This window comes from Thrips palmi, unplaced genomic scaffold (assembly GCF_012932325.1).
Source record: "Thrips palmi isolate BJ-2018 unplaced genomic scaffold, TpBJ-2018v1 HiC_scaffold_7, whole genome shotgun sequence".
In the NCBI taxonomy this organism is placed as follows: Eukaryota; Metazoa; Arthropoda; class Insecta; order Thysanoptera; family Thripidae; genus Thrips; species Thrips palmi.
In genome coordinates this window covers 7,917,930-7,939,745 of record NW_023144634.1, presented here as the reverse complement: position 1 = coordinate 7,939,745, position 21,816 = coordinate 7,917,930, and the positions used below count along the sequence as shown (strand labels likewise).

The 21,816-nt window shown below is 47.4% G+C and overlaps 1 protein-coding gene across 6 annotated transcripts in view; it reads left to right on the top strand.

Moving 5' to 3' along the window:
* LOC117652337 (potassium voltage-gated channel subfamily KQT member 1-like) overlaps positions 1-21,816 on the top strand; it is a 152,988-nt gene extending 131,172 nt beyond the window's left edge. For 4 of the 6 annotated variants that reach the window (XM_034397174.1, XM_034397173.1, XM_034397177.1 and 1 more), the window contains 6 exons: positions 2,331-2,401; positions 4,427-4,554; positions 6,429-6,525; positions 7,468-7,895; positions 15,635-15,750; positions 20,179-21,816. In XM_034397174.1, coding sequence (XP_034253065.1) covers positions 2,331-2,401; positions 4,427-4,554; positions 6,429-6,525; positions 7,468-7,895; positions 15,635-15,750; positions 20,179-20,459 — 1,121 coding nt within the window. In that variant the 3' untranslated portion in view covers positions 20,460-21,816. Of the gene's footprint in view, positions 1-2,330; positions 2,402-2,592; positions 2,721-4,426; positions 4,555-6,428; positions 6,526-7,467; positions 7,896-15,634; positions 15,751-20,178 lie in introns of all 6 variants that reach the window. The other 2 variants (XM_034397178.1, XM_034397176.1) reach the window with 1 other exon arrangement.

The window sequence follows — 21,816 nt, the reverse complement described above, 5'->3', positions numbered from 1 at the left end:
ACATTCTGACAAAATTTACACGAGTGATCCACGTCCTAACGAATGTTATACCTTTTTCAAACGAACGGTCACATTCTAACGAATATGACGTCACATTGGTTGAATAACAGTGGACCCCACCCCAACATTCAGCGGACGAGGGCATGTGGGAGTCAGCCTGGCTGTCTGACAACCCGGAACCAAACATTCCGTGTGTGCGTGCACTACTCACTTTTGCGTTATTTTTTCAAATATTTTTTTAGTGATTTTTAAAAGAAGTTAGATAAAAATTCCACTTTAGATAATTAAAAGATAATCACTAATTTTGTGATATATTTTGGCATACAGCGTGGCCCACGAACCCCGCTTGATTCCGTAGAATGGTGCTGTTTCGTCGCTGATGCTGGCCTGTTCCTCTCTGGAAAGCGACTTTCCTGCCTGATGTGCAAGCAGTCCCGAACATCTCGGTTCGAGGGTCTGCCTTAACGGAGTCGGGTGGGCTTCGTGAGTGACCTTGCGTACGTTTCTCCGCGGAGGACACTTTGTCATGTTGATGAGTTTTGTTCTGATTTGTCTGTTGGACACATGGCACCCGCTTCTCACGACTGGGCTCGTGTGTCACTGGAAAGAGGGCATGGAGGGCACTGTGAAGGTCGCAAAGCCGCGCTCGCTGACCAAATGAATTTATTTACCACTGAGCAACTTCCGCGCGCTAGGAGTACGGCACCCCAGATTCCGCCAGCGAGTGGTCCATGGTGTTTTGATTGCCTCAAGCTGATTTTCCAATAGACATTCCTGCTTCTTTTAAGCCCATTCCATTTTAGTAAGACTTGGTTTTCATTAGTCTGATGCGTAATCCCTATTTCCTCACGGTAACTAAAAAAAAGGCAAATGCTGTTTTTTTCCTTAGATTTTTTCAAACTGCATTATTTTGACAGTCCAACAAGGGCAAACCTTCCTTTACATAGCATCCTCAACACTGTATTGTTCCACACCGACAAATCCTTCACGGACTGTACAGAGTGCTTAGATGTAGCCGAGCACAGTATACAGCGAGACTGTGGTAAACAGCAAGTAATCTGCAATGTCGGTGTGTGGTAGCCGAAACACTGGCGTGATGCATCTATTCATCAAATTCATCGTACGCCCACAAAGACAAAGTTGCCGTCCCTCGCCGGCTATTCCTTCCAACAAAGGTATCGTAACAGCGTGCAAAAATGCCTATCATCATTTCGAAACTGACAGAACTTTTATCCTGGCAAAGTCACACTTCGGAAACTGAAGAGAGTGGTTCATGGTTGACGCTTGTTTTCGTGAACATGCTGCATAAGGGTGCACATGGAGTGTTCACTTTAATGAGCCCGTGTTCTGTTTTTCTATGCGGCAGGATGGCCGCAAATAACTGTTTACTTTTTTAAAAGCATTCCTGTCAAGTGCATAAAAAAATGTCAACCTTCAGGTTGACTGTTTCAGAGAATCAACCATGAGTTTTCAGAGCAGACAGGATGGTTAAGTAATTCTCTAACTCTAGTAATTCTCACGTCCTTCAAAAATAAAAGGTAATTTTCCCTTGTGTTACAAAATTGAGGAAAAAACATGCATACCAACAGTACAAATAAAGGGAAATAATGTAAAAATTTACATGTTAGGTTATCTTTTAAATGCAACTTTATTAAGCTACTCAGCGGGTTCTTTACACCCAAACCAAAAGAACTCACCTTCCAGAGTCACTCTGGTGATCATGCGAGTTTGCTTTTTTTATGCATTCAAAGCTCGAGGAACAAAAGCTCTGGTTGAATGGCCATTCAACAATGCATTATTTCTCTCCTTTAAAGTGCTTGAGCTCGCCGGAGAAGTTAAACTTTGCAGTTTTAGGTCACTCTCAACAAAAATTGCCATTGATAATTTCTGTCATCCAATAGGCATGGCCGATTGTGAATAGATTTTGACTGGTTGCTTAAATCCTATCCCGCTGGCATGTTAAATCCTGGTTATGGCTTCTTAATAGCATGTTGTATTTTGATTTGCACGATTTTTGTGTTGACTGAAGTGTGTGGACTAGCTTGCTTCATAATAGGCTTGGATTTGTGTGTGGTTATTTTTTGTGTAATCATGAGACAGCTGTTATGTCACAAATATTGGGCTCTGGCCGTAGTGAAGGACGTAAACAGCTGGCTACGTTATGTATTCGAAGGGCCATTTTAATCGTTCCCCAAGTCTGTGAAATTAGTCAATAAATTTCAAGCAGCCTTAAAGTTTTGTAAATGTCAGAATTTAAAAAAAATGGAAACGGAGACGCGGCTACTAGCCTCGCGGTAACAATCTAAGGGACTTTCTGTGACTGGTTTCAGACGAAGACGAGGAGCCTCGGTTTGTGCAGCTGACCAACCAACATAAGGGTGCGATCAGAGCTATTCGCAAGGTAAGGAGCCACCGCAGCGGCCTCCCCTTCCCCGTGTGCCGTTTGTTGTTCCTCAGGATGCCTCAGACCGAACCTGCATCGTCCCGTGCGCAGTGCTCCTCGCGTCAGTTCCAAAACGTCGCCACCGGCAAAGTCACGCCCCTCCAAGCAGTCTTCAATTCAATGATCCAACACTTGTTTCTTTTATTCAGATAAAGTACTTTGTAGCGAGGCGAAAATTCAGAGAAGCCCTGAAGCCGTACGACGTAAAAGACGTCATAGAGCAGTATTCTGCTGGTCACATCGACCTCCTGGGCAGAGTCAAAAACGTCCAAATGAGGTAGAAAAAGTGGTCTATCTTTTTCGATATTCACGTGTAGGTAATGCCACTTCCTTCTTGTGCGCATGGAAAAGTCGCCATAGCGGTGTACTGCGCGCCCGATGCAACAGATGGATCAAAACTTAATTGATGCCACTTTTCTCTTCGTGTCGAACTTAACCGCTATGCGCGAGCCACAGCATATCCGGGTGGTCTTGCCTCGGTACTCTCTAGTGGTGGTACTTTCGGAGGAATAGCTTAGAATGAATGGAAACGACAATTAATTGGAGATTAGAAAAATATGAGCTTATCAGAGTATTTTTCACAAACCACTAATGTCACTTGAACCGTGTGAGCATACGTGTACTTCACATGTATTAGAGTAGATGAATTCCTCTGCTTCTTTTCTTACATGCTCTTAACATTTCTATACACTGGTAGACAATCACACTACAATGTAGAAAATTAAATCAAGTAAACAATCATAACGGCATGCGTCGCTTATTAAGTACTAACAGTTTCATGAATATAATATTTTATAACGTATGGTTCTGACCGAGGGTTTAACTTAAAGGATCACTTTTCTTTTAAGCAGAAAAACGTGGCAAAGTTTTGGAATACGGTGATTTTTTGATTACATTTAAATCAACCAGTTCTATCGTATGATTCTAATGCACTCCAGTTTAAAAAAATATATTTTAAACTGTTCTCTAAATTTAACTAAAGCTGGAACTGAATTTAGAACGCTTTCGGAACAAAATTTAGTTTTTATTGAAATATTTTTAGACGCTCATCTTTATAGAGGTTGTCCCCTATCATTCTCTTCCAGTGCTCATACTACTAAGGAGCATCACACTAGGAAACTGTTTCTTCCCACATCGTGCCCGCGGAGCGAGGGGGTAAACACTCGCGTAATACCCTGTACACAAAAACCGTGTATTACGCGTAATACACGTTATTGGCCAAATTTTTGGTTTTTCATGCAGTAATACACGTGTAATATCCCTGTAATACAGCGTAATACCGAGTACTCTGTACACGATTTCTTGGAGTGGTTACCCCCTCGCCGCGGAGTGGACGATTGAGGTCTTACGAAGCGCGGCCCAATTTCTCCCTTGCATTCCCTGTTTATTGACAGTTTCTTGCTGGTCCTTGCCATGCGTGCTAGCAACACATTATTCACTATGTATTCTTGTTCCTTTCTTGTCACCCTGTCCTGCCAAGTACACCATTAAACTTCTGCTCGATCACAGCAACTGGAATGTTGGCTAAAAACATTGACTGCATTTCTTCGTACCCTGTTGGTTATCTCTGTCGCTGTTGGTCCCTCCTGCAATTCAACTCGCCCAGGCTTCCGCAAGTTGACTTTTCCTGTAATTTATTCAAATAATTAAAAACTAAAACCGTGACAAGAGGTAAATATTTCAGAAATGGTCGATGTAACTTTCGAATTTTCGGAAATCTCTCTTTTTCTTCCAAAAGTACAGTTCTTTGGCAAATGCTTCAACGGCGTTGCCATCACCTTGTCGTTTTTGATGTGACATCACTTGCGGCGAGCTCTGTAACACGATTTCATATCTTTCCCTTGTTGGTACTGTAGCCCCTGTGGACCGCGACGTAGGCCACCCGCCGGAACAACCCATCCAGCGGGTTGCCTACCCTGTCATTTACAGGCTGACCACCACCTCTTCCTATATCTATTTCTTTGGTTTCTGCCTTCCTTCTAGATGAAGTATTTTGTGGCTCGGAGGCAGTTTAAAGAGGCGCTCAAACCATACGATGTTAAGGATGTAATCGAACAGTATTCATCGGGGCATGCGGACCTCTTGAATCGGACCAAACATATTCACTACAGGTAAAGCTTGAAGGGAGAATGCTTTTAACTAGCGGGGTGTTTGTTCTTTGTTAAAGATAAGTCGAATAAGTGTTTAGTCAGAGCATAAAAATTTTTATTCATAAAGTGACTTTGATCATGTTTGTGTACTGTTCATGGTACAGGGTGAGTTTCCTCAATGTGTCAATAATTTGCAGGCAGTTTGGGCATCCCTAGGGGACCATTTTTCGCCAATGAACTAGTGGGCGCAAACGTCTAGGTACGGAGATAATTGGTGTTTTGTAATTGGATTTTGCGCCTACGAGGTAGGCACCCCCCAGTCCCAAAAAACCATGGGTCGCATGGGATCCCATGAGTCATATTCCATGGGACCTAACTGAAATCCCATGAGAACGCGGGTCAGCACCATGGGTAAGTGGCCTCCCATTGAAAATTGAGGTGATTTCCCATGGCGCGGGATGAACACCATGGGAGGGCCTCTCCATGGTGTGAACTTTCTCATGGCGTCGCTATTCCCATGGGATGGAATTTCTGCCCGTGCGTTGAAGTCTCCGTCTAATTTTTACGTTTAGGTAATATCATGTCAACGGTGACTTGTAGACAAAATCTAGTTGCAAAATCGGTTGCATCGTGAAAAGTTCACCTTGAGCGGACATTAATGTGGGTGATGACCCTCGCAGACGGAGGCACTTCATACAATGATCTTTCTAGACACTCTGTCATGGCAAGGAAGTGCTCCCATGGGACACACCATGGGGCATCTCCCCATGAGTTGCTCAACACCATGGGAAATGGTGCAAAAAATCAATGGGATATCTTCCCCATGGGAAAAATCGGCCCATGGTGTCCCATGGCGTCCCATGACTCATGGGATGCTCCATGGGTTTTTGGGACTGGGCGGTGCCACTGAGGGTGGCAGGACCTGTCGAGGAGGTGTCGCGGGACTAGCAGTACTCGCGGGAGTGCCACTGACCTCGCGGAAGTATCTGAGGAATCCCGCCACCCTCGCAAAGACAGCCGTGAGATCCACTGTAACGGGGGCCACCATGACAGCCTCTTCAGACCCGCGGCAACCCCTCCCAAAAGACATTTGCAAGGTCCGCCGCACCCCTGCGAGACTCGAAGCACCCCTCCTAGACCCGCGACACCCCCACGCGGGGTCCTGCGACCATCAGTGACTGAGGGTGCCTACCTCGCAGGCGCGAAGGCCAATTACAAAACACCAATTATCTCCGTACTTAGACGTTTGCGCCCACTAGTTCATTGGTAGAAAATGATCGCCTTGGGGTGCCCAAGCTTCCTACAAATTAATGACACATTGAGAAAACTCACCCTGTATAAGATTCGCTTTACTCTAATAGGATGGAGAGTGCTTCTCTTTTATTCTGCCAAATAGTAGAATTTTGTAAAAATTAGATTAAACGGCACAGTCGTCTTGCATGTGTGGCTTGTACTATTGGCTTTCAGCACAACTAATACTAAAGTACGAAATTAACTTCTGCACTGAGCCGCTAGTTTGCTAACTTTTAAATTTCGTTGGAAGTAAAGTAGCTGTAAGAGTAACAGAGAAATTGACGAAGGCTTCTTTCTACGTACTGCATAAAGGCAGCATAATTGAAAGAATTTTCAAATTTTGCAATAGGAAATATGCGTTAGCTGGTCTTAAAGATTCCTAGCGAGTGGCATCTTTTTAGTTACGATACATGAGACGGAAGTGTCTTTACTGTCTTTTACCGCTGTTGTATTGAATTTCTTTTTAACAACTTTTTTATAAGACTCAAAAGTATTTGAGTGAAATGTCATGCATGCATGTAACATGTGCAGTCGTGACAAGGTTTGAGATACAATCTAAATTTACCCTGATAAAATTTGACAAAACCCTTTTCTCGTTGCAGACTAGACCAAATTCTTGGGAGACAGGGTTCCAAAGCGAAAGATGTTTATGCTTCAAAAATTAGTTTAGCTTCAAGAGTGGTAAAAGTAGAAAGACAGGTAAGTAATTTTCAGTTTCCGTTTTTATATAATTAAGAGAGGATTTGGCGAACAATATTCCCCACTCAGTCTCCTGGGCATAAAAGAACGCCAACTATCACAAGTGTGACATATTAAACCAAACCAGCATTCCGTCATCAGAAGAGAACTTACGTTTACGCTTAAAAGATAAAGACTCTCGCCTAACTATTTTGTTTCTTCCCAACGACTTCACAGTTCCAGCTGGTGCATCTAACTATTTCCATTTGACATTCAAAGCATGTTAGTTATATCAAGGTCTCAGAAAATTTGTAGGAAATTTTGACTCTCTTCCAAGGATATAGTTTGTTAAAAACATAAAATACCTTTTTTTATCCTTTTGATTCAGAAAAACAAAAACTGAATTTTATCAATTATACTAATTAAATTCCACCCGGGAAATTCGGCAGCACTTTGTTTTTCGAAACCGCACACACTGAATAACGTGGGACTTTCTTTCCTCCTTTGTTCCAAGTCCTTCCGTTGTTAGGACATGCACATGCAATTTGGTGTCCCCGAGAATACACAAATCGTCCACTGATATTGCGAATTGAAGTTGGCGTCGTAAAACATGTATCGCAGGGCTGCAATGTCGGGTGTGCTTCACATTTCATAAATGGGGGAGCAACACTTCGGTAAAGCTAAAGCGTAGTTCTACGCTTCAAGCAGAGAACTGTGCTTTAAAACTTTACGACCTTCTTGAAGCGCACAACTACGGTTCAAGGTGATTCCCCCATGCAAGGAGGAAAGGAGCGCATGAGCTTTGGTTCGCTTCAAGAAGGGCACAGACTGAAAGCTTCACTACTACGCTTTAGTTTAACCAGTGCAAAAATATGCTATGACATGTAGTGAATCCATTTTGCTATTTTTGCGTGACCCCCAGTAAGTTACTGCCCCTCAAACTCGGCCCTGATCCCTTTCCAGGTGGACGACATCGAGGCCAAGCTCACTGAGCTGATCGAGATGTACTCCGAGGACCGCAAGCGGCTGCAGGCGCTGCCTCTGCCGCCCGGCTCCGGGGACACGCCGTCCATTGCGTCGCTGCCGTCCACGCCGCCCACGCACGCCCACCACCACCACGCCGCCAACCACATCCGCAACTTCCAGCGGTCCGGGTACAACGCGTCCGAGCCCGCCACGCCTGTGGACAAGCTCTTCGGCGACTCGCCGCCGTCGGCGCGGGCCCTGGCCCAGCAGCAGGGGCACTCGTCCAACGGCCAGTACACCGCCTACGGCCCTGGCTGCGGGCCGGGTTACCTCCCACTCGGAACCTCCAGGGGGACCACACCGGCGCGGGCGCTCGTGCGGGAGTCCTCTGACCTGAGCCTGCGCAAGAAAAAAGTGACTCTGCAGTGAGTTTCTCGGAGATAATCGCCACCATCGACGCAAGGGTTGATCCAGAGAAGGGTTCCGGTGGTTGCCCACCAACAGGCGCTAGGTGGACCAACCTTTCAGGCGGCTTCCCTCCCATCCCCCCCCTTCCCCTTCTGGATCCGCGCCAGCATCGACGCGAAGCAACAGGCCTTGCAGGCCCAGTCCCCCAGTCCGTCGATACGCCGCAACGGGGCGCGGGGTATCGCGGCGCGGGGCGTATCGCATCGCGGGGTATCGCTGCGTGGGGTGTATCGTGGCGCTGCCCAAGACAAAAAGATTTCGCGCCCTTTACGGGCACAGCCCGAGCAAATCTGGGCACAGCACGGGCGTGTCCGGGCTCAGCACGGGCTCAGCACGGGCACAGCACGGGCACAGCACGGGCACAGCACGGGCAGGTACGGGCGCATCATCCGAAGGCGGGCCGAGGCTCGAACCCGCATGGGGGTAAATGCGGGCAAGTACGGGCAAGTGCGGGCAAGTACGGGCAAGTACGGGCAAGTACGGTCAAGTACGGGAAAGTACGGGCAAGTACGGGCAAGTACGGGCAAGTACGGTCAAGTACGAGAAAGTACGGGCAGGTGCGGGCAGGCGCGGGCAGATGCGGGCAGACACGGGCAGACACGAGCACATACGGGCACATACGGGCAGATGAGTCTGCATCCGGAGCGCCTTGAGGTTTGTGCCCGAGACAAGGGGTTGACCACTCAGCTCAGGAGTGTACACAGGATTACTGATTACCAGTGATAACCTACAAAAATACCATAAAAAATTCCATAATTTTGGCCAGCTAAGAGCATTTTGGCCTAATTTCATAAGAAAAACCCCCAAAATCCGATAAAAACGGCGAAACTAGCCAGTTTTGGTGTGTGATTACCAATGATTACTGGACGAAGTGTACACACGATTACCAGAGTGGGTAACCCCTTGGCCCGAGACCCATTCTTGGACGAGCTCGGAAAAGCTAAACAAGAGTAATCGAAGCCTGGAGCAGTTCTACATGCATGGAAGCTATGGGGACCATCTCGTGCCGGATGAGCATGGAAGTAGTTTGGGTTGCCTAAGCTACAGGGTGATACGGGGCTCGTCTATCACCGTAGCTTAGGCGGTAGCTTAGGCCCAAACTACCTCCATGCTCACCTGGCACGAGATAGTTAGCTTCCAGGCATGCAGCACCTGCTCCAGGCTTCGATTACTCGTGTTTACCTTTTTCGAGCTCGTCCACGAATGGGTCCTGGGCACAAACATCAAGGCGCTCCGGATGCATCCGCATCTGCCCGTATGTGCCCGTGTCTGCCCGCACGGTTAGACTTGGTCCTGAAAGATTCAGGACCGTAACGCGTCCCTGAGGTAGCCGGACACCCGTTTCCACGACGGGAGTGGCGAAATTCAACCAGTTTGCCGTTTGGTCCTGGAAACGGGTGTCATTGGCGACGTTTGTCACCCGTTTCCAGGACGGTTCGGAATGTTTGGGGCTCTCGGTCCTGGAAACGAGTCTCGGCGGGCCCAAGACGCCGAAGTAAGACCAGTTCGCACCTGGTAGCTTGCACACTGAACTACATAGTACCGCTGGGCAATGATGCGCCATTCCCGCAGTGCGTTTCATGGAAAAAATCGGCAGCAAAAAGTGGCAATACGAAAGTCTCAAGGAGACCCGCCGATCAGCTTCGGTGTTCTTATGGGAACCGGGCCTTCATCCGACGCATCCCTGCCGCGCAATTCGACAGATTAGTGGAGTTCGTATTGGGCTGGCCCACCCGAAGTGCGCGCGGTTTCTGTGGTACAGTGAGAGTCCAGATTCAGAGGCCTTACCTCAGAGGGGTCACATTGGGTATTTGAACCCGCGACCCCGAGTGCCGAGTCTAGTCAACTCCTCTACCCTGACCGCTCAGCCACCGAACCAGCTTGTCGGCGGCGATGTCGCAACTCCTCTTGAGCTGCCGTTCGAGAAATCTGGTCCCGAAAAAAGGGTATCTGGAGCGGTCTCGAACCCGGGACCTGCCGCTTCCCACATCATGCTCTTAACCACTGAGCCACCGGGACGCCATGGCACCCGCCCTGCCTGCGCAGGTACCCAATCTTCTGTGGATATACCTCCCCAAGCAATTGGTCGCCGAAAAAATTGTGTATAGTACCGGTCCCGAACCCGGGACCTCCCGCTTCCCGCGACATGCTCTTAACCACTGAGCCACCGGGACGCCATAGCAACCGCCCTGCCTGCGCAGGTACCCAATCTTCTCTGAATATACCCCCCCAAGCAATTGGTCGCCGAAAAAATTGTGTATACTACCGGTCCCGAACCCGGGACCTGCCGCTTCCCACATCATGCTCTTTACCACTGAGCTACCGGAGGAATCATGGTGCTCGCTCTGCCAGCGCTGGTACTCAATCCTCTCAGGATAGACCTCCTCAAGAAGTTTGTTGCCGTTGCCGAAAAACTTGCTCATGGCACTAGTCTCGAACCGGAGACCTGCCAGTCAGGAACGGAGCACTCTAACCACTGCGCCATCAGTTAGCTATGCACGCCACCCACCTAGCGCCAAACTTGAATAGCCACCCATCTTGCTTGATGCTGGACAAATTATAAGTTCGGCGCTAGGACAGCGGCGCTCATAGTAAACTGGTGGCGCAGCGGTTAGAACGCTGCGTTCCTGACAAGCAGGTCTCGGGTTCGAGACAAGTGCCATGAGCAAATTTTTCGGCAACGGCAACAAACTTCTTGAGGAGGTCTATCCTGAGAGGATTGAGTACCAGCGCTGGCAGAGCGAGCACCATGATCCTCCGGTAGCTCAGTGGTAAAGAGCATGATGTGGGAAGCGGCAGGTCCCGGGTTCGGGACCGGTAGTATACACAATTTTTTCGGCGACCAATTGCTTGGGGGGGTATATTCAGAGAAGATTGGGTACCTGCGCAAGCAGGGCGGGTGCCATGGCGTCCCGGTGGCTCAGTGGTTAAGAGCATGTCGCGGGAAGCGGGAGGTCCCGGGTTCGGGACCGGTACTATACACAATTTTTTCGGCGACCAATTGCTTGGGGAGGTATATCCACAGAAGATTGGGTACCTGCGCAGGCAGGGCGGGTGCCATGGCGTCCCGGTGGCTCAGTGGTTAAGAGCATGATGTGGGAAGCGGCAGGTCCCGGGTTCGAGACCGCTCCAGGTACCCTTTTTTCGGGACCAGATTTCTCGAACGGCAGCTCAAGAGGAGTTGCGACATCGCCGCCGACAAGCTGGTTCGGTGGCTGAGCGGTCAGGGTAGAGGAGTTGACTAGACTCGGCACTCGGGGTCGCGGGTTCAAATACCCAATGTGACCCCTCTGAGGTAAGGCCTCTGAATCTGGACTCTCACTGTACCACAGAAACCGCGCGCACTTCGGGTGGGCCAGCCCAATACGAACTCCACTAATCTGTCGAATTGCGCGGCAGGGATGCGTCGGATGAAAGCCCGGTTCCCATAAGAACACCGAAGCTGATCGGCGGGTCCCTTGAGACTTTCGTATTGCCATTTTTTGCTGCCGTTTTTTTCCATAAAACGCACTGCGGGAATGGCGCATCATTGCCCAGCGGTACTATGTAGTTCAGTGTGCAAGCTACCAGGTGCGAACTGGTCTTACTTCGGCGTCTTGGGCCCGCCGAGACTCGTTTCCAGGACCGAGAGCCCCAAACATTCCGAACCGTCCTGGAAACGGGTGACAAACGTCGCCAATGACACCCGTTTCCAGGACCAAACGGCAAACTGGTTGAATTTCACCACTCCCGTCCTGGAAACGGGTGTCCGGCTACCTCAGGGACGAGTTACGGTCCTGAATCTTTCAGGACCAAGTCTAAAGTGCGCATCTGCCCGCATTTGCCCGTGCCTGCCCGCGTCTGCCCGCATCTGCCCGCACTTGCCCGCACTTGCCCGCCCTTGCCCGTACTTGCCCGCATTTACCCCCATGCGGGTTCGAGCCTCGGCCCGCCTTCGGATGGTGCGCCCGTACTTGCCCGTGCTGTGCCCGTGCTGTGCCCGTGCTGAGCCCGTGCTGAGCCCGTACACGCCCGTGCTGTGCCCAGATTTGCCCGGGCTGTGCCCGTAACGGGCGCGAAATCTTTTTGTCTGGGGTGGGCCTCGCAGCTAAGGGTAGCGTAGCGATGCGCGATCCTCGCTCCAACCTCGCAGCCGCCTTCACTCCGCGACGTTCCAGGCTGTCGAGGCGTGGGGTAGCGCGGCGCAGGGCCTCGGGGCAAGGAGTCTGGAGCAGGGTGTGCTTGCGTTACTGAGATTTTGGGTGCGTGTATCTCGTGGGTGGAGATAAAATTAAGGTTGCACAAGGGATAACTAACTTTTCAAAAAATCTCGCTTACAACCTGCCAAGCAAGTGTTTTGAGCATATGCAGGGGACGAACTATTTCGTTTGTTAACGAGGAAATTTCAGGTAAACCTATAAAAATTCTGAGTTTAAAGTTTATTTATGCACAAAATCCTTCGTTATAACAAGCTTCTTTTCCAGTGGTGGGTCCAGAGTCGGCCGCATAGGGAGGAGAGTCACAGCGGTAGAAAGTTGCTTTTTAGCAGATGATAGCTTTACTACACTTGAAACATATCTACAAGGTAGGTTTACGCCAGACAGCGTCTTGTCGTAACAGGCTTCGCGATGTCTCGCGGCCTGTTTCTCCAATCCGCGCCTGGCGTACCCACCTTGGCCTGCGGCGCTAGCCTGCCTTCGGCAGGCATTGGCTTGTCCGTCGGCGGTTACTTGTTGCATCCTGGGGGGCTCCACCCCCCAGACCCCCCTCCATTATATATAGAGTTGCTTCATCTACAGATAACACGATCTTGACCCTTGTAACTTATTAACTTGTTGAGGCTGGGGGGCTCCGCCCCCCAGACCCCCCTTCCTTCACGACAGAAGTGATCTGCCTGCAGAAAACTCGATTTTTCGCCGTTTTTTAGGTGTTTTTCGGCTATAAAAGCTGAACCAGTTGAGCTAATATAGTGAAATTTCGCGTGTGCCGAGCCAAGAACATACCTAATAAGCCTGCAAAATCTCAGCCAGATCGGCCGAGCCGTTCAGGAGGAGTAGTGTACACACACACACACACAGAAACACACACAGACAGACAGACAGACAGACAAAACTTTTCAACCGCACTGGAGTAACAGGCTTCGCTATCGCTCAGCCAAAAACTATTAGACACATAAAGGTGTCAGCGTGCTTTTTAGCAGATGATTGGCTGAGCGATAGCGAAGCCTGTTACTCGGGTGCGGTTGAAAAGTTTTTCCTGTCTGTCTGTCTGTCTGTCTGTCTGTCTGTGTGTCTGTCCGCACTACTCCTCCTGAACGGCTCGGCCGATCTCGGTGAGATTTTGCACACTTCTTGGGTATGTCCTTGGCTCGGCACACGCGAAATTTCATCATCCTAGCTCAACTGGTTCAGTTTTTATAGGCGAAAAACACCTAAAAAACGGCGAAAAATAGAGATTTCTGCAGATAGACCACTTCTGTCTTGGAGAAAGGGGGGTCTGGGGGGCTCCGCCCCCCAGCCTCGACAAGTTAAAAAGTGACAAGGGTCAAGATCGTGTTATCTGTAGATAAAACAACTCTATTTAAAATGCAGGGGGGTCTGGGGGGCGGAGCCCCCCAGCCTTCAACAAGTTAAAAAATAACCGACAACGTACAAGCCATTGCCTGCCGCAGGCAGGCTAGCGCCGCAGGCCAAGGTAGGTACGCCAGGCGTGGATTGGAGGAACAGGCAGCGAGACATCGCGAAGCCTGTTACGACAAGACGCGGTCTGGCGTAAACCTACCTTGTAGCTTTACTACACTTGAAACATATCTAAAACTATTAGACACATAAAGGTGTCAGCGTGCTTTTACTCCCAAATCCAGAAATCAAGCGGTATCCTAACAATAATATTAGGGTGGTGGCTGCCGGGCGGGATCGTGAGTGTCGCATGGCAGGCAGTCTGCGCGGAACATCGACAATCCCTCCCAGGTACAGCGCGAGCGGCACCGGCCAACAATACCCTGCCTCCTCTCGCACAGTCCCTCCCCGGGTACAGCGCACAGAACAGCAACAATGCCTCAAGGCTCGGCATAGCTCGGGGCGCGGCGCATCGGTGCAGGGTGCAAGCGGATGCAAGCGCAAACCTCAGCTCGGCTCGCACCACTGGCCAGCTCCCAGCTCGCTTAGGTCTATTTATTGGGCTATCTATTTTATTTCTTACACAATTAATCCCGAACAACTACCTAGAAGAAAACCAAACGAGTATCATCTGCTTTCATTAACGTTCGTTGAATGAAATTTTTTTTCCTACCTTCTATTTAGGGGGTGAGGGCAATTGTAGGGGCTTTGTAAGCACCAAATTACTTGTAAAGCTTTAGGAAGAACTGTAAAAAATTCCGTACTTTTCCGCGAAAAATGTACACACAAATACAGTACGGAAGCACGGAAAAAAGTACGGAACGTCTGTACTCGTCCCATAGGAACTCAATCGGTTACGGAAAAATACAGAAGTTCTGTAGTAGGAAAGGTGCGGCGTTCCAGGCGAATTATTGACCAGACATATTCCGTACTTTTTGGCCCGCCCTTCTATTCAAAAAATAGGGGGAGGGCCTATGCATTTGCCTTTGTGTCGTTGGTGTTGTTGGCGTCTGTGTACAAGGAAGGAGTTGAGCTAGAGTAACCAGATTTGGAGGATTTTTCAGGAGTACCGTCCCAACAAATAATCCGGTGGTGCAAATCCCGTCCGGGTCGCACAAGGGCTGCTGCAGGTGCATCATGGTTTACATGAGCGGGAGGGGGATTTCCGCCATTATTGGTGCTAGCAGGGCACATAGGGGTATTTTTGGAATCGGGGCGACGAGACAAGATGAATGGACCTGGTCCCGACCCCATCGGCCGCTTTTACAAGTTGGCCAGATCAGGATCTTCAAAACCGGGGGTCGACCGACTAAAAAATTTATTGCAGATTTCGATTGGTCTCAGCAAGACCTTTTCAACGAGGGGTCGGAAAGGGGGTCCAGGAGCCCGACTTCGTCTATTAGTCACATCAGGATCTTGAAAAAAGGGGGTCGACCGACTGAAAATTTTTACTTAAGTTTTGGATAGGTCTTGGCAAGACCTCTTCAACGAGGGGTCGGAAGGGGGTCCAGGAGCCCACCTTCATGAGTTATATGAAAAAGTGCGACGGACTCGTTTTGCGCTCCTGCTGTGCCTCTATTGCAAGGAGTTGCAGTAGCATGGCAAATATGGGTATTTTCGGAATGAGGGTGAAGAGACAAATGAAACGGGCATATTCTAAGGACAGTTGGAGTAAAAAGTGTAAGGACTATTGCATATTGTGAATAGAAGGGCGGGCCTAAGTCACGATGGTACATCGATAACTTTGCTTTACCCGCTCACGGTGTGTGTGATGCGAGCGGGCCGAAGGCCCGGGCCTTCGAATGGCCAAGTTGGGTTTGATGCGAGGGCCGAAGGCCCGAGAAAAGGCCGCCGGCAGGCCAAGCTGGGCCGGCCCCCTGTCGAACCGAGTTGCCGGCGCAGCAAAGCGGAGCTGGCAACTCGGTTCGACGGAAGGGCGGGCCCTAGCTTGTTCTGTTCTCTTTTTTCACAGTTGAGTGAGGTGTGCAAAACTCTTTTTATCTCAATCTGATAACGAGTAATATGCGCCCAAAATCTTTATTATTGTAAGCACGTCCTAGTTGGCCGCGAGCTACTCCACTGTGCTCTCCCTGTTGCAGCTCCATACCATCGTTGGACCGCGGCGGCAGCGTCAAGGGCGACGTCGTGATCGTGGTGCCGAGCCAGGACGAGGCGGAGCAGAGGGCGAGTCCGCCGCGCACTGCGGGCAGCATAGGTGGGTCGCTATAATGATACTTCAAGGGAGGTGCAGGTTCAGACATTTTCAAAGAGGGTCCAACCCCAAGGATCAAAGAACGGTCACCATGATGTCAAATGAACGACATTATAATAACGGAAGGCGAATTGACTGTCTTCCTGGTGACGAGTCACTTGGTACACTTAAAACCGGAGGTTCATAGTACAGTTTTACTCACTTCATCTATGAATCTATAGCATTAGTCGAAGTGTGACGTTTGTGATTGGATTATTTGCCTTATGTAGTTTGTTTAAAATATACGTAGATTTTTGTGCCAGGTGTGACCAGATTTCCTCCTGACAATTATGCTGCTTCTCAGTCTATTTTCAGCTCTAAATAAATGCATAACTTGAATGGGATTAATTCATCTAAGACGTACTGGTACTTTTGGGCCTAGCTATCTATGAACACAGGTTTGTAGCAAGATAATTATACAAACGGTCAGATGTTTCAAGACGTTTTGTCTGGAATTGGAACAATCCAGCTCAGTACGGGGCAGATTTGCTTCTTCCTTCGGCACCAGTTCAGAAAGGTTCCCTCAATGAAAATGGACGCTCCGTTTTGTTCGCGTCATGGCAATTAATAAACGGCAATGACGGAACATTAGCATCAGAGATACAGATAATAGATAATTATAGGTTTATGGTGGTGGGAATATCTCAACCTAAACCCCCACGCACGCTAAAATCCACCCACAAAAAAACCAAAACTTTCGTCCATTTCCAAAGTTCATTTGCATTAATTTATTACATTTGGAATAGTCATGCTGTTTTCCAAGTAATCCGAGACACTAGAAGACTTTCGTGGATTCCATCGCGCCCCAGAGTTGTCACGTTGTACATATTCTGCAAACTCAGCAAATGAGCAATTATTTGGGCCAACCTTGTCTAGCCATCCCACAACAGTACACTGACTTAATGGTATACTCACTTAGTTTTTTGTTCAGGGAGAGAACATATAAATAATCAATTTGTTGCATGAAACAGTAATCAAATCCTAAGCTTGTCCGTTGGCACATAAATTTATTTGTTTCCAGCTGCATATGATGATTTCTCCTCGTCCACTTCATTATGATGCCAGCCTGGTTGGGTCTAGAGCCCTTAAAGGCGGCCAGGTCAAGCCGCTGAGGCTGGTTGAACCAACTCAGGTGCACTTTGATGGATACTTTGAATTTTGCTGGCTGTTCATTGGACATACCCTGCCTCCTGTCGGAGCCCAGCTCGTGTTCGTTTCTTAAACTATTTGACTTGCTTTCTGAGAAAGTGCAATCAACAACTTTCTATTTAGAAAATGGAAATGATACTTCGAAAACGTTCCTGTTGCATTTTGTTTTATCCCAAAAGTCATATGGTTGTGTCAAAGAAAGCATTATCTGTAAAGGTTCATGAGCAGAGCTGGGCCCCTGTTCCCTTAGTTAAGTAATTCTTCCTGTTCTGCTATTGGTGTTTTCTGTTTTTGACCTGATACGGGCTTTACTTTGGAGTCACCCCTTACTCCCTTAATACTTCACGCAAGATGATTTTTCCAAATCTGTTAAGTAGTGTTTCTTTCTAGCTTCCTTCCTGTATTGGTGTTTGAATGCAAACTTTCTTATGCTGGTTCGCCTTAGACTCATATTCACTCGATGAGAATGAAAAGAGCATTAGGCGAAAATGCAAACGAAAGAAAATGAACATGAGGGGCTAGTCTCAGAATGTTAATTCTGTACGTCATATTTAACAAGCATGCATTATATCGTTACGCATATTGATCGGAAGACGAATTGACTGTCTTCCTGGTGACATGGCCTCATTTGTGGAAACTTTTGTGATAGTAGTTACTCTCCGTCCTGAGACTTTCAGACGCATGATATTCCTTCCAAGGGAGAGTGGGGCACAGGCACATGTTGACGCTTCTTTCGGCGCCTCTCAGGAGCCAGGAAAATAAGTTCAAGGAATCCGCTTCAGCCTACAAGTGTCTTTGAACCTTCTACTTTACGAAGGCCTGGGCGTATATTTGGTCAAAAGTCAAAATACACCCTAGATTTGCGGTCAAAATAAAGCTTGCAATGTCAGCTAGTGTCCCTCCCCGGGGCAGTTATTGACACTCGCTATAAGTCCACCGTAGGTTTAGTCTCGATGTGAAATTATGTTTCTTTTAGGCCTAGGCCATCACCTTGACCAGTTCTGAAACTTTCAGATGTACGATTTGACGCGGAGGAACTTTTTGAACGGTTTCTCCAGTTTTTGAGGTTTTCTGGTTTTTACCTATTTTTACGCCCCGTATGCACTCTCATTCCAGGGACGTGACGTCACGTTGAAACGAACGTGACAAAATGTCACGTTCGTTTGAGCATTGTGTCACATTCGTTTCTATGTGAACAAGCTGATTTTTGGCCGATTCACACCCAAACGAATGTGAAACAATGCTTAAACGAACGTGACATTTTGTCACGGACGCGGAGGAACTTTTTGAACGGTTTCTCCAGTTTTTGAGGTTTTCTGGTTTTTACCTATTTTTACGCCCCGTATGCACTCTCATTCCAGGGACGTGACGTCACGTTGAAACGAACGTGACAAAATGTCACGTTCGTTTGAGCATTGTGTCACATTCGTTTCTATGTGAACAAGCTGATTTTTGGCCGATTCACACCCAAACGAATGTGACACAATGCTTAAACGAACGTGACATTTTGTCACGTTCGTTTCAACGTGACATCACGTTCCTGGAATAAGAGTGTTCTAATCAAGGCTTCTCAAATCATTTATTTCAAGTTAAGTACTTTAATGTGAACTTAAATTGGACCAAATCATCTTGATATGGCTTTGTCGGTAAAAGCCCCAGGCACCCATTTTTCATTTGATCCAGTACAGTTCAAAGTAGAATCAATATTCTTGAAATGTTTGGCCGCGACATTGAAATGAAAATCATAGACTAATCGACAACAATGATCGATTAGTCAAAGCCCGTACCCTGTCAACGTTCTACGGCTCCAAAATGAAAGATGAGTTTTAGGTTTCGGGCTACGGGGGGTATCAAACTTTGGCCTTCATTAGATGGTACATCTTCCTTAAAACTCTAGAGTTTTCTCAGCAGCCCAACTACGATGAACACCGACTATCTATGTGCAACGGGATGTCTCAGTGGCATGACGGAATCTATGAGACTTTGCAAGTGCCAGTAACTGCCCCGTGTCGCTATGTGCCCCACCCTCCCTTACTATGCATGGACACTTGAAATGGACCTGTAGAAGGCACGTTCAAAAGAAATTGTGCTTCCACGAAATTAAGGATGCTGCACCTCTATTAGGAGAATACATGCTCGGCTCCATATTACATGCCTGCAAAATTAGTAGGATGCTCTTGGACAGTGCGAAACAACGCCTGAGAAGGTCTGAAGTAAGCTTCCTGCGGCTATTCGCAGGCGTCTCATATATAAACTTTTCCCGAGTGATGATTGGGTATTTGGAACTAATTGGTTTTTTTACACCCCCGATCGAAGCTGAAGCAAGCAATTTGACGGGGGTCCAAGCTGTAGTAAAGAAGGACGTTTCCACCGTTAATTAATTGCCAGAGCTTTCCGTGCTTTGTGGACTGGAATTTTCAGATCCAGGATTTTGCCGTTGTTTTCTTGGTGAAGCTTCCGGTACCTTACACGGGGCTTTGAGAAACGGTCTGTTGCACTGTGCGAAAAAAACCACAGCAAATCCTGTAACGATTAGTGCAGCTGACTCTGTAGTTAAGAGTACGGGATTTACTGTGCCGAAGAATACGGAATATTCTGTACAAACTACAGTAACTACTGTAGCCGGGCACGGTAAATCCCGTATTCTGAACTACAGTAAATCTTGGCAAAAAGTCACTGTGTTTTTTTTCGCACAGTGTGCAGATTCGTCACAATCAATTTCCCAAATCGTCCAAATCAACTTTGCTTTACATAAATTGTTTTTTCCCCATTAAAACAGACACAAAATGTAAACATATGTCACGTTCATTTGAGCATTGTGTCACATTCGTTCCGATGTGAATCAACCACAAATTAGCTTATTCAAACGAATGTGACACAGTGCTCACATTGAACGTGACATTTTTCACATTCCTTTGAACGTGATATCACGTGCCTGGAATGAGAGTGCCTCTTTGAAATTTCGAAGCTGAAATTTTATTTTTAAAAAGCAAATTTGATTCGGACGATTTTGAAAACTCACTGTGACCAATCTCTAACGAACTGATTGTTTCTCGAAGTCCTGTGTGAAGTCCTAAACTCTCTGGCTTCAAACTGCGGGAAATTCAGGGTCCCAAATCACGGAACATTAACGGACAGTTCCGGCGATGCATGAACGAAAAACAGACCCCTATTTCAACAATGTACTCGGGACTTCCTCAGGTCAGGCTAAGATCAGTAACTAATCTGCTTTGTTACTTCCAGGGCGAGAGAGCACCTCTTCTACACCTCCCTGGGAAGATTACAGTCGTTATGGTGACGACAACGATAATGAAGACTCTCTAGGTGCCAGCGAGGACACGGCATTGCTACGCTCTGCAGCAGCTGGCACAGAAATAATAGTGACACCTATGTCCCCCGCAGTGTCTTCTAACGACCTGACAAGAATGGATACTCAAGACGATGAAATGAGTGGTAGTATGATAATTCCGTCTTCAAAAATGGACTTATTAAAGCCAGATGTTTTAATGAACGAAGATGTGTGAGAAGAAACTTTAGACTTTGAGTGAACTGTTTGTTTCAATCAACATTCCCTTTATCATTAACCCACCTAAGAGTGGAAAGGCAAGCTCAAAATTCAAGCCTCGAAGAACGTCTGCTCCTTCAAAATGGAAATATCAAATATGCACTGGTAAAACTAAAGCGTAGTATTACCCTCTGTTTTCAAGCGTCATCAGTTTACGCTTGAAACCAAGCGTAACAGGCTCATCCGCCAAGATCCCCACTATCTAAATGCATGGGGGAATTTCCAGAGTATGCTTCATTTCAAGCGTAGCGTCTTCAAGCGTAACTTTATGCTTGACTCAAGCATAGTGTTACGCTTTAGTTTTACCAGTGTGCTTCGTTCTCAGGATTACCTCCGCAAAGGGGACAGTTTGGTGCAAAATATATCAAAAGAATTAGGTAATGGTGCGTATAGAACGGGGAAGTAACAAGTTATTTTCTATCTTGTCATCACTGACATGGCAAGCTCAAGTGCTCATCTCAACTGTGTTTTCACTTTTTATAAATTACACAGTACTTTGTAAATTATTAGATTTATGTACATTCGTAGTTTAGGCTGCTGATATTTTACAATTTTCGAGGCCAAGTTGTATTTTTGTTTGGTGCTGCGCAACAATGCTATTTCATCTTGTTCCCTTTACCTCAGCTTCCCTTCCGAGAACGAGATGAATCATGAGAGCCAGAGAAACAAACAGGAAGGCAAACATAAACTTATGTTTTTATAATTTTTGTAAGCTCATGAGGGAACGTATTCAAGGTTTAGAGTGGGGCACCCCTTAACACTTTTCGTACCTTTCGTCCGGAAGTCTGTCATTTTTATTTTTCAACGACATATTTGCAGAATGTCTTAGCGACATCTTTTCCAGTCATCATGGTACTCCGCTTGATCAATTAAGTGGCATGGCATACTGTACAAACAAGTGTGCACATTACATGCTTAAGGTTGAAACATACCGGGCGGATACACTCCATCCTGGAGCATGCTTGGCATGTTCACTCCACGTGGTGCTTAGGTATGCACCGCGGCCAAAAATGTTTTTTTGTCTGTCCAAAAATTGGCCGGACTTTCAGGTCTGACAGAAACTTAGTGAGACTCTTTGTGTCGCTTTACTTTGACGCAAAGTCGTCCCACTCTGTTTGCAGCATGCCATGTACACACTTCAGTTTGGAGAGAAGCAGTGATCGCCCGGAGATGCAATGTCGAAAGACTGAAATATCGAGAAATACACTGGTAAAACTAAAGCGTAATTCTAGGCTTGAGTCAAGCATAGAGATGCGCTTGAAGACGTTACGCTTGAAATGAACCATACACTCTAAATGTCTTACAATGAAATTTGA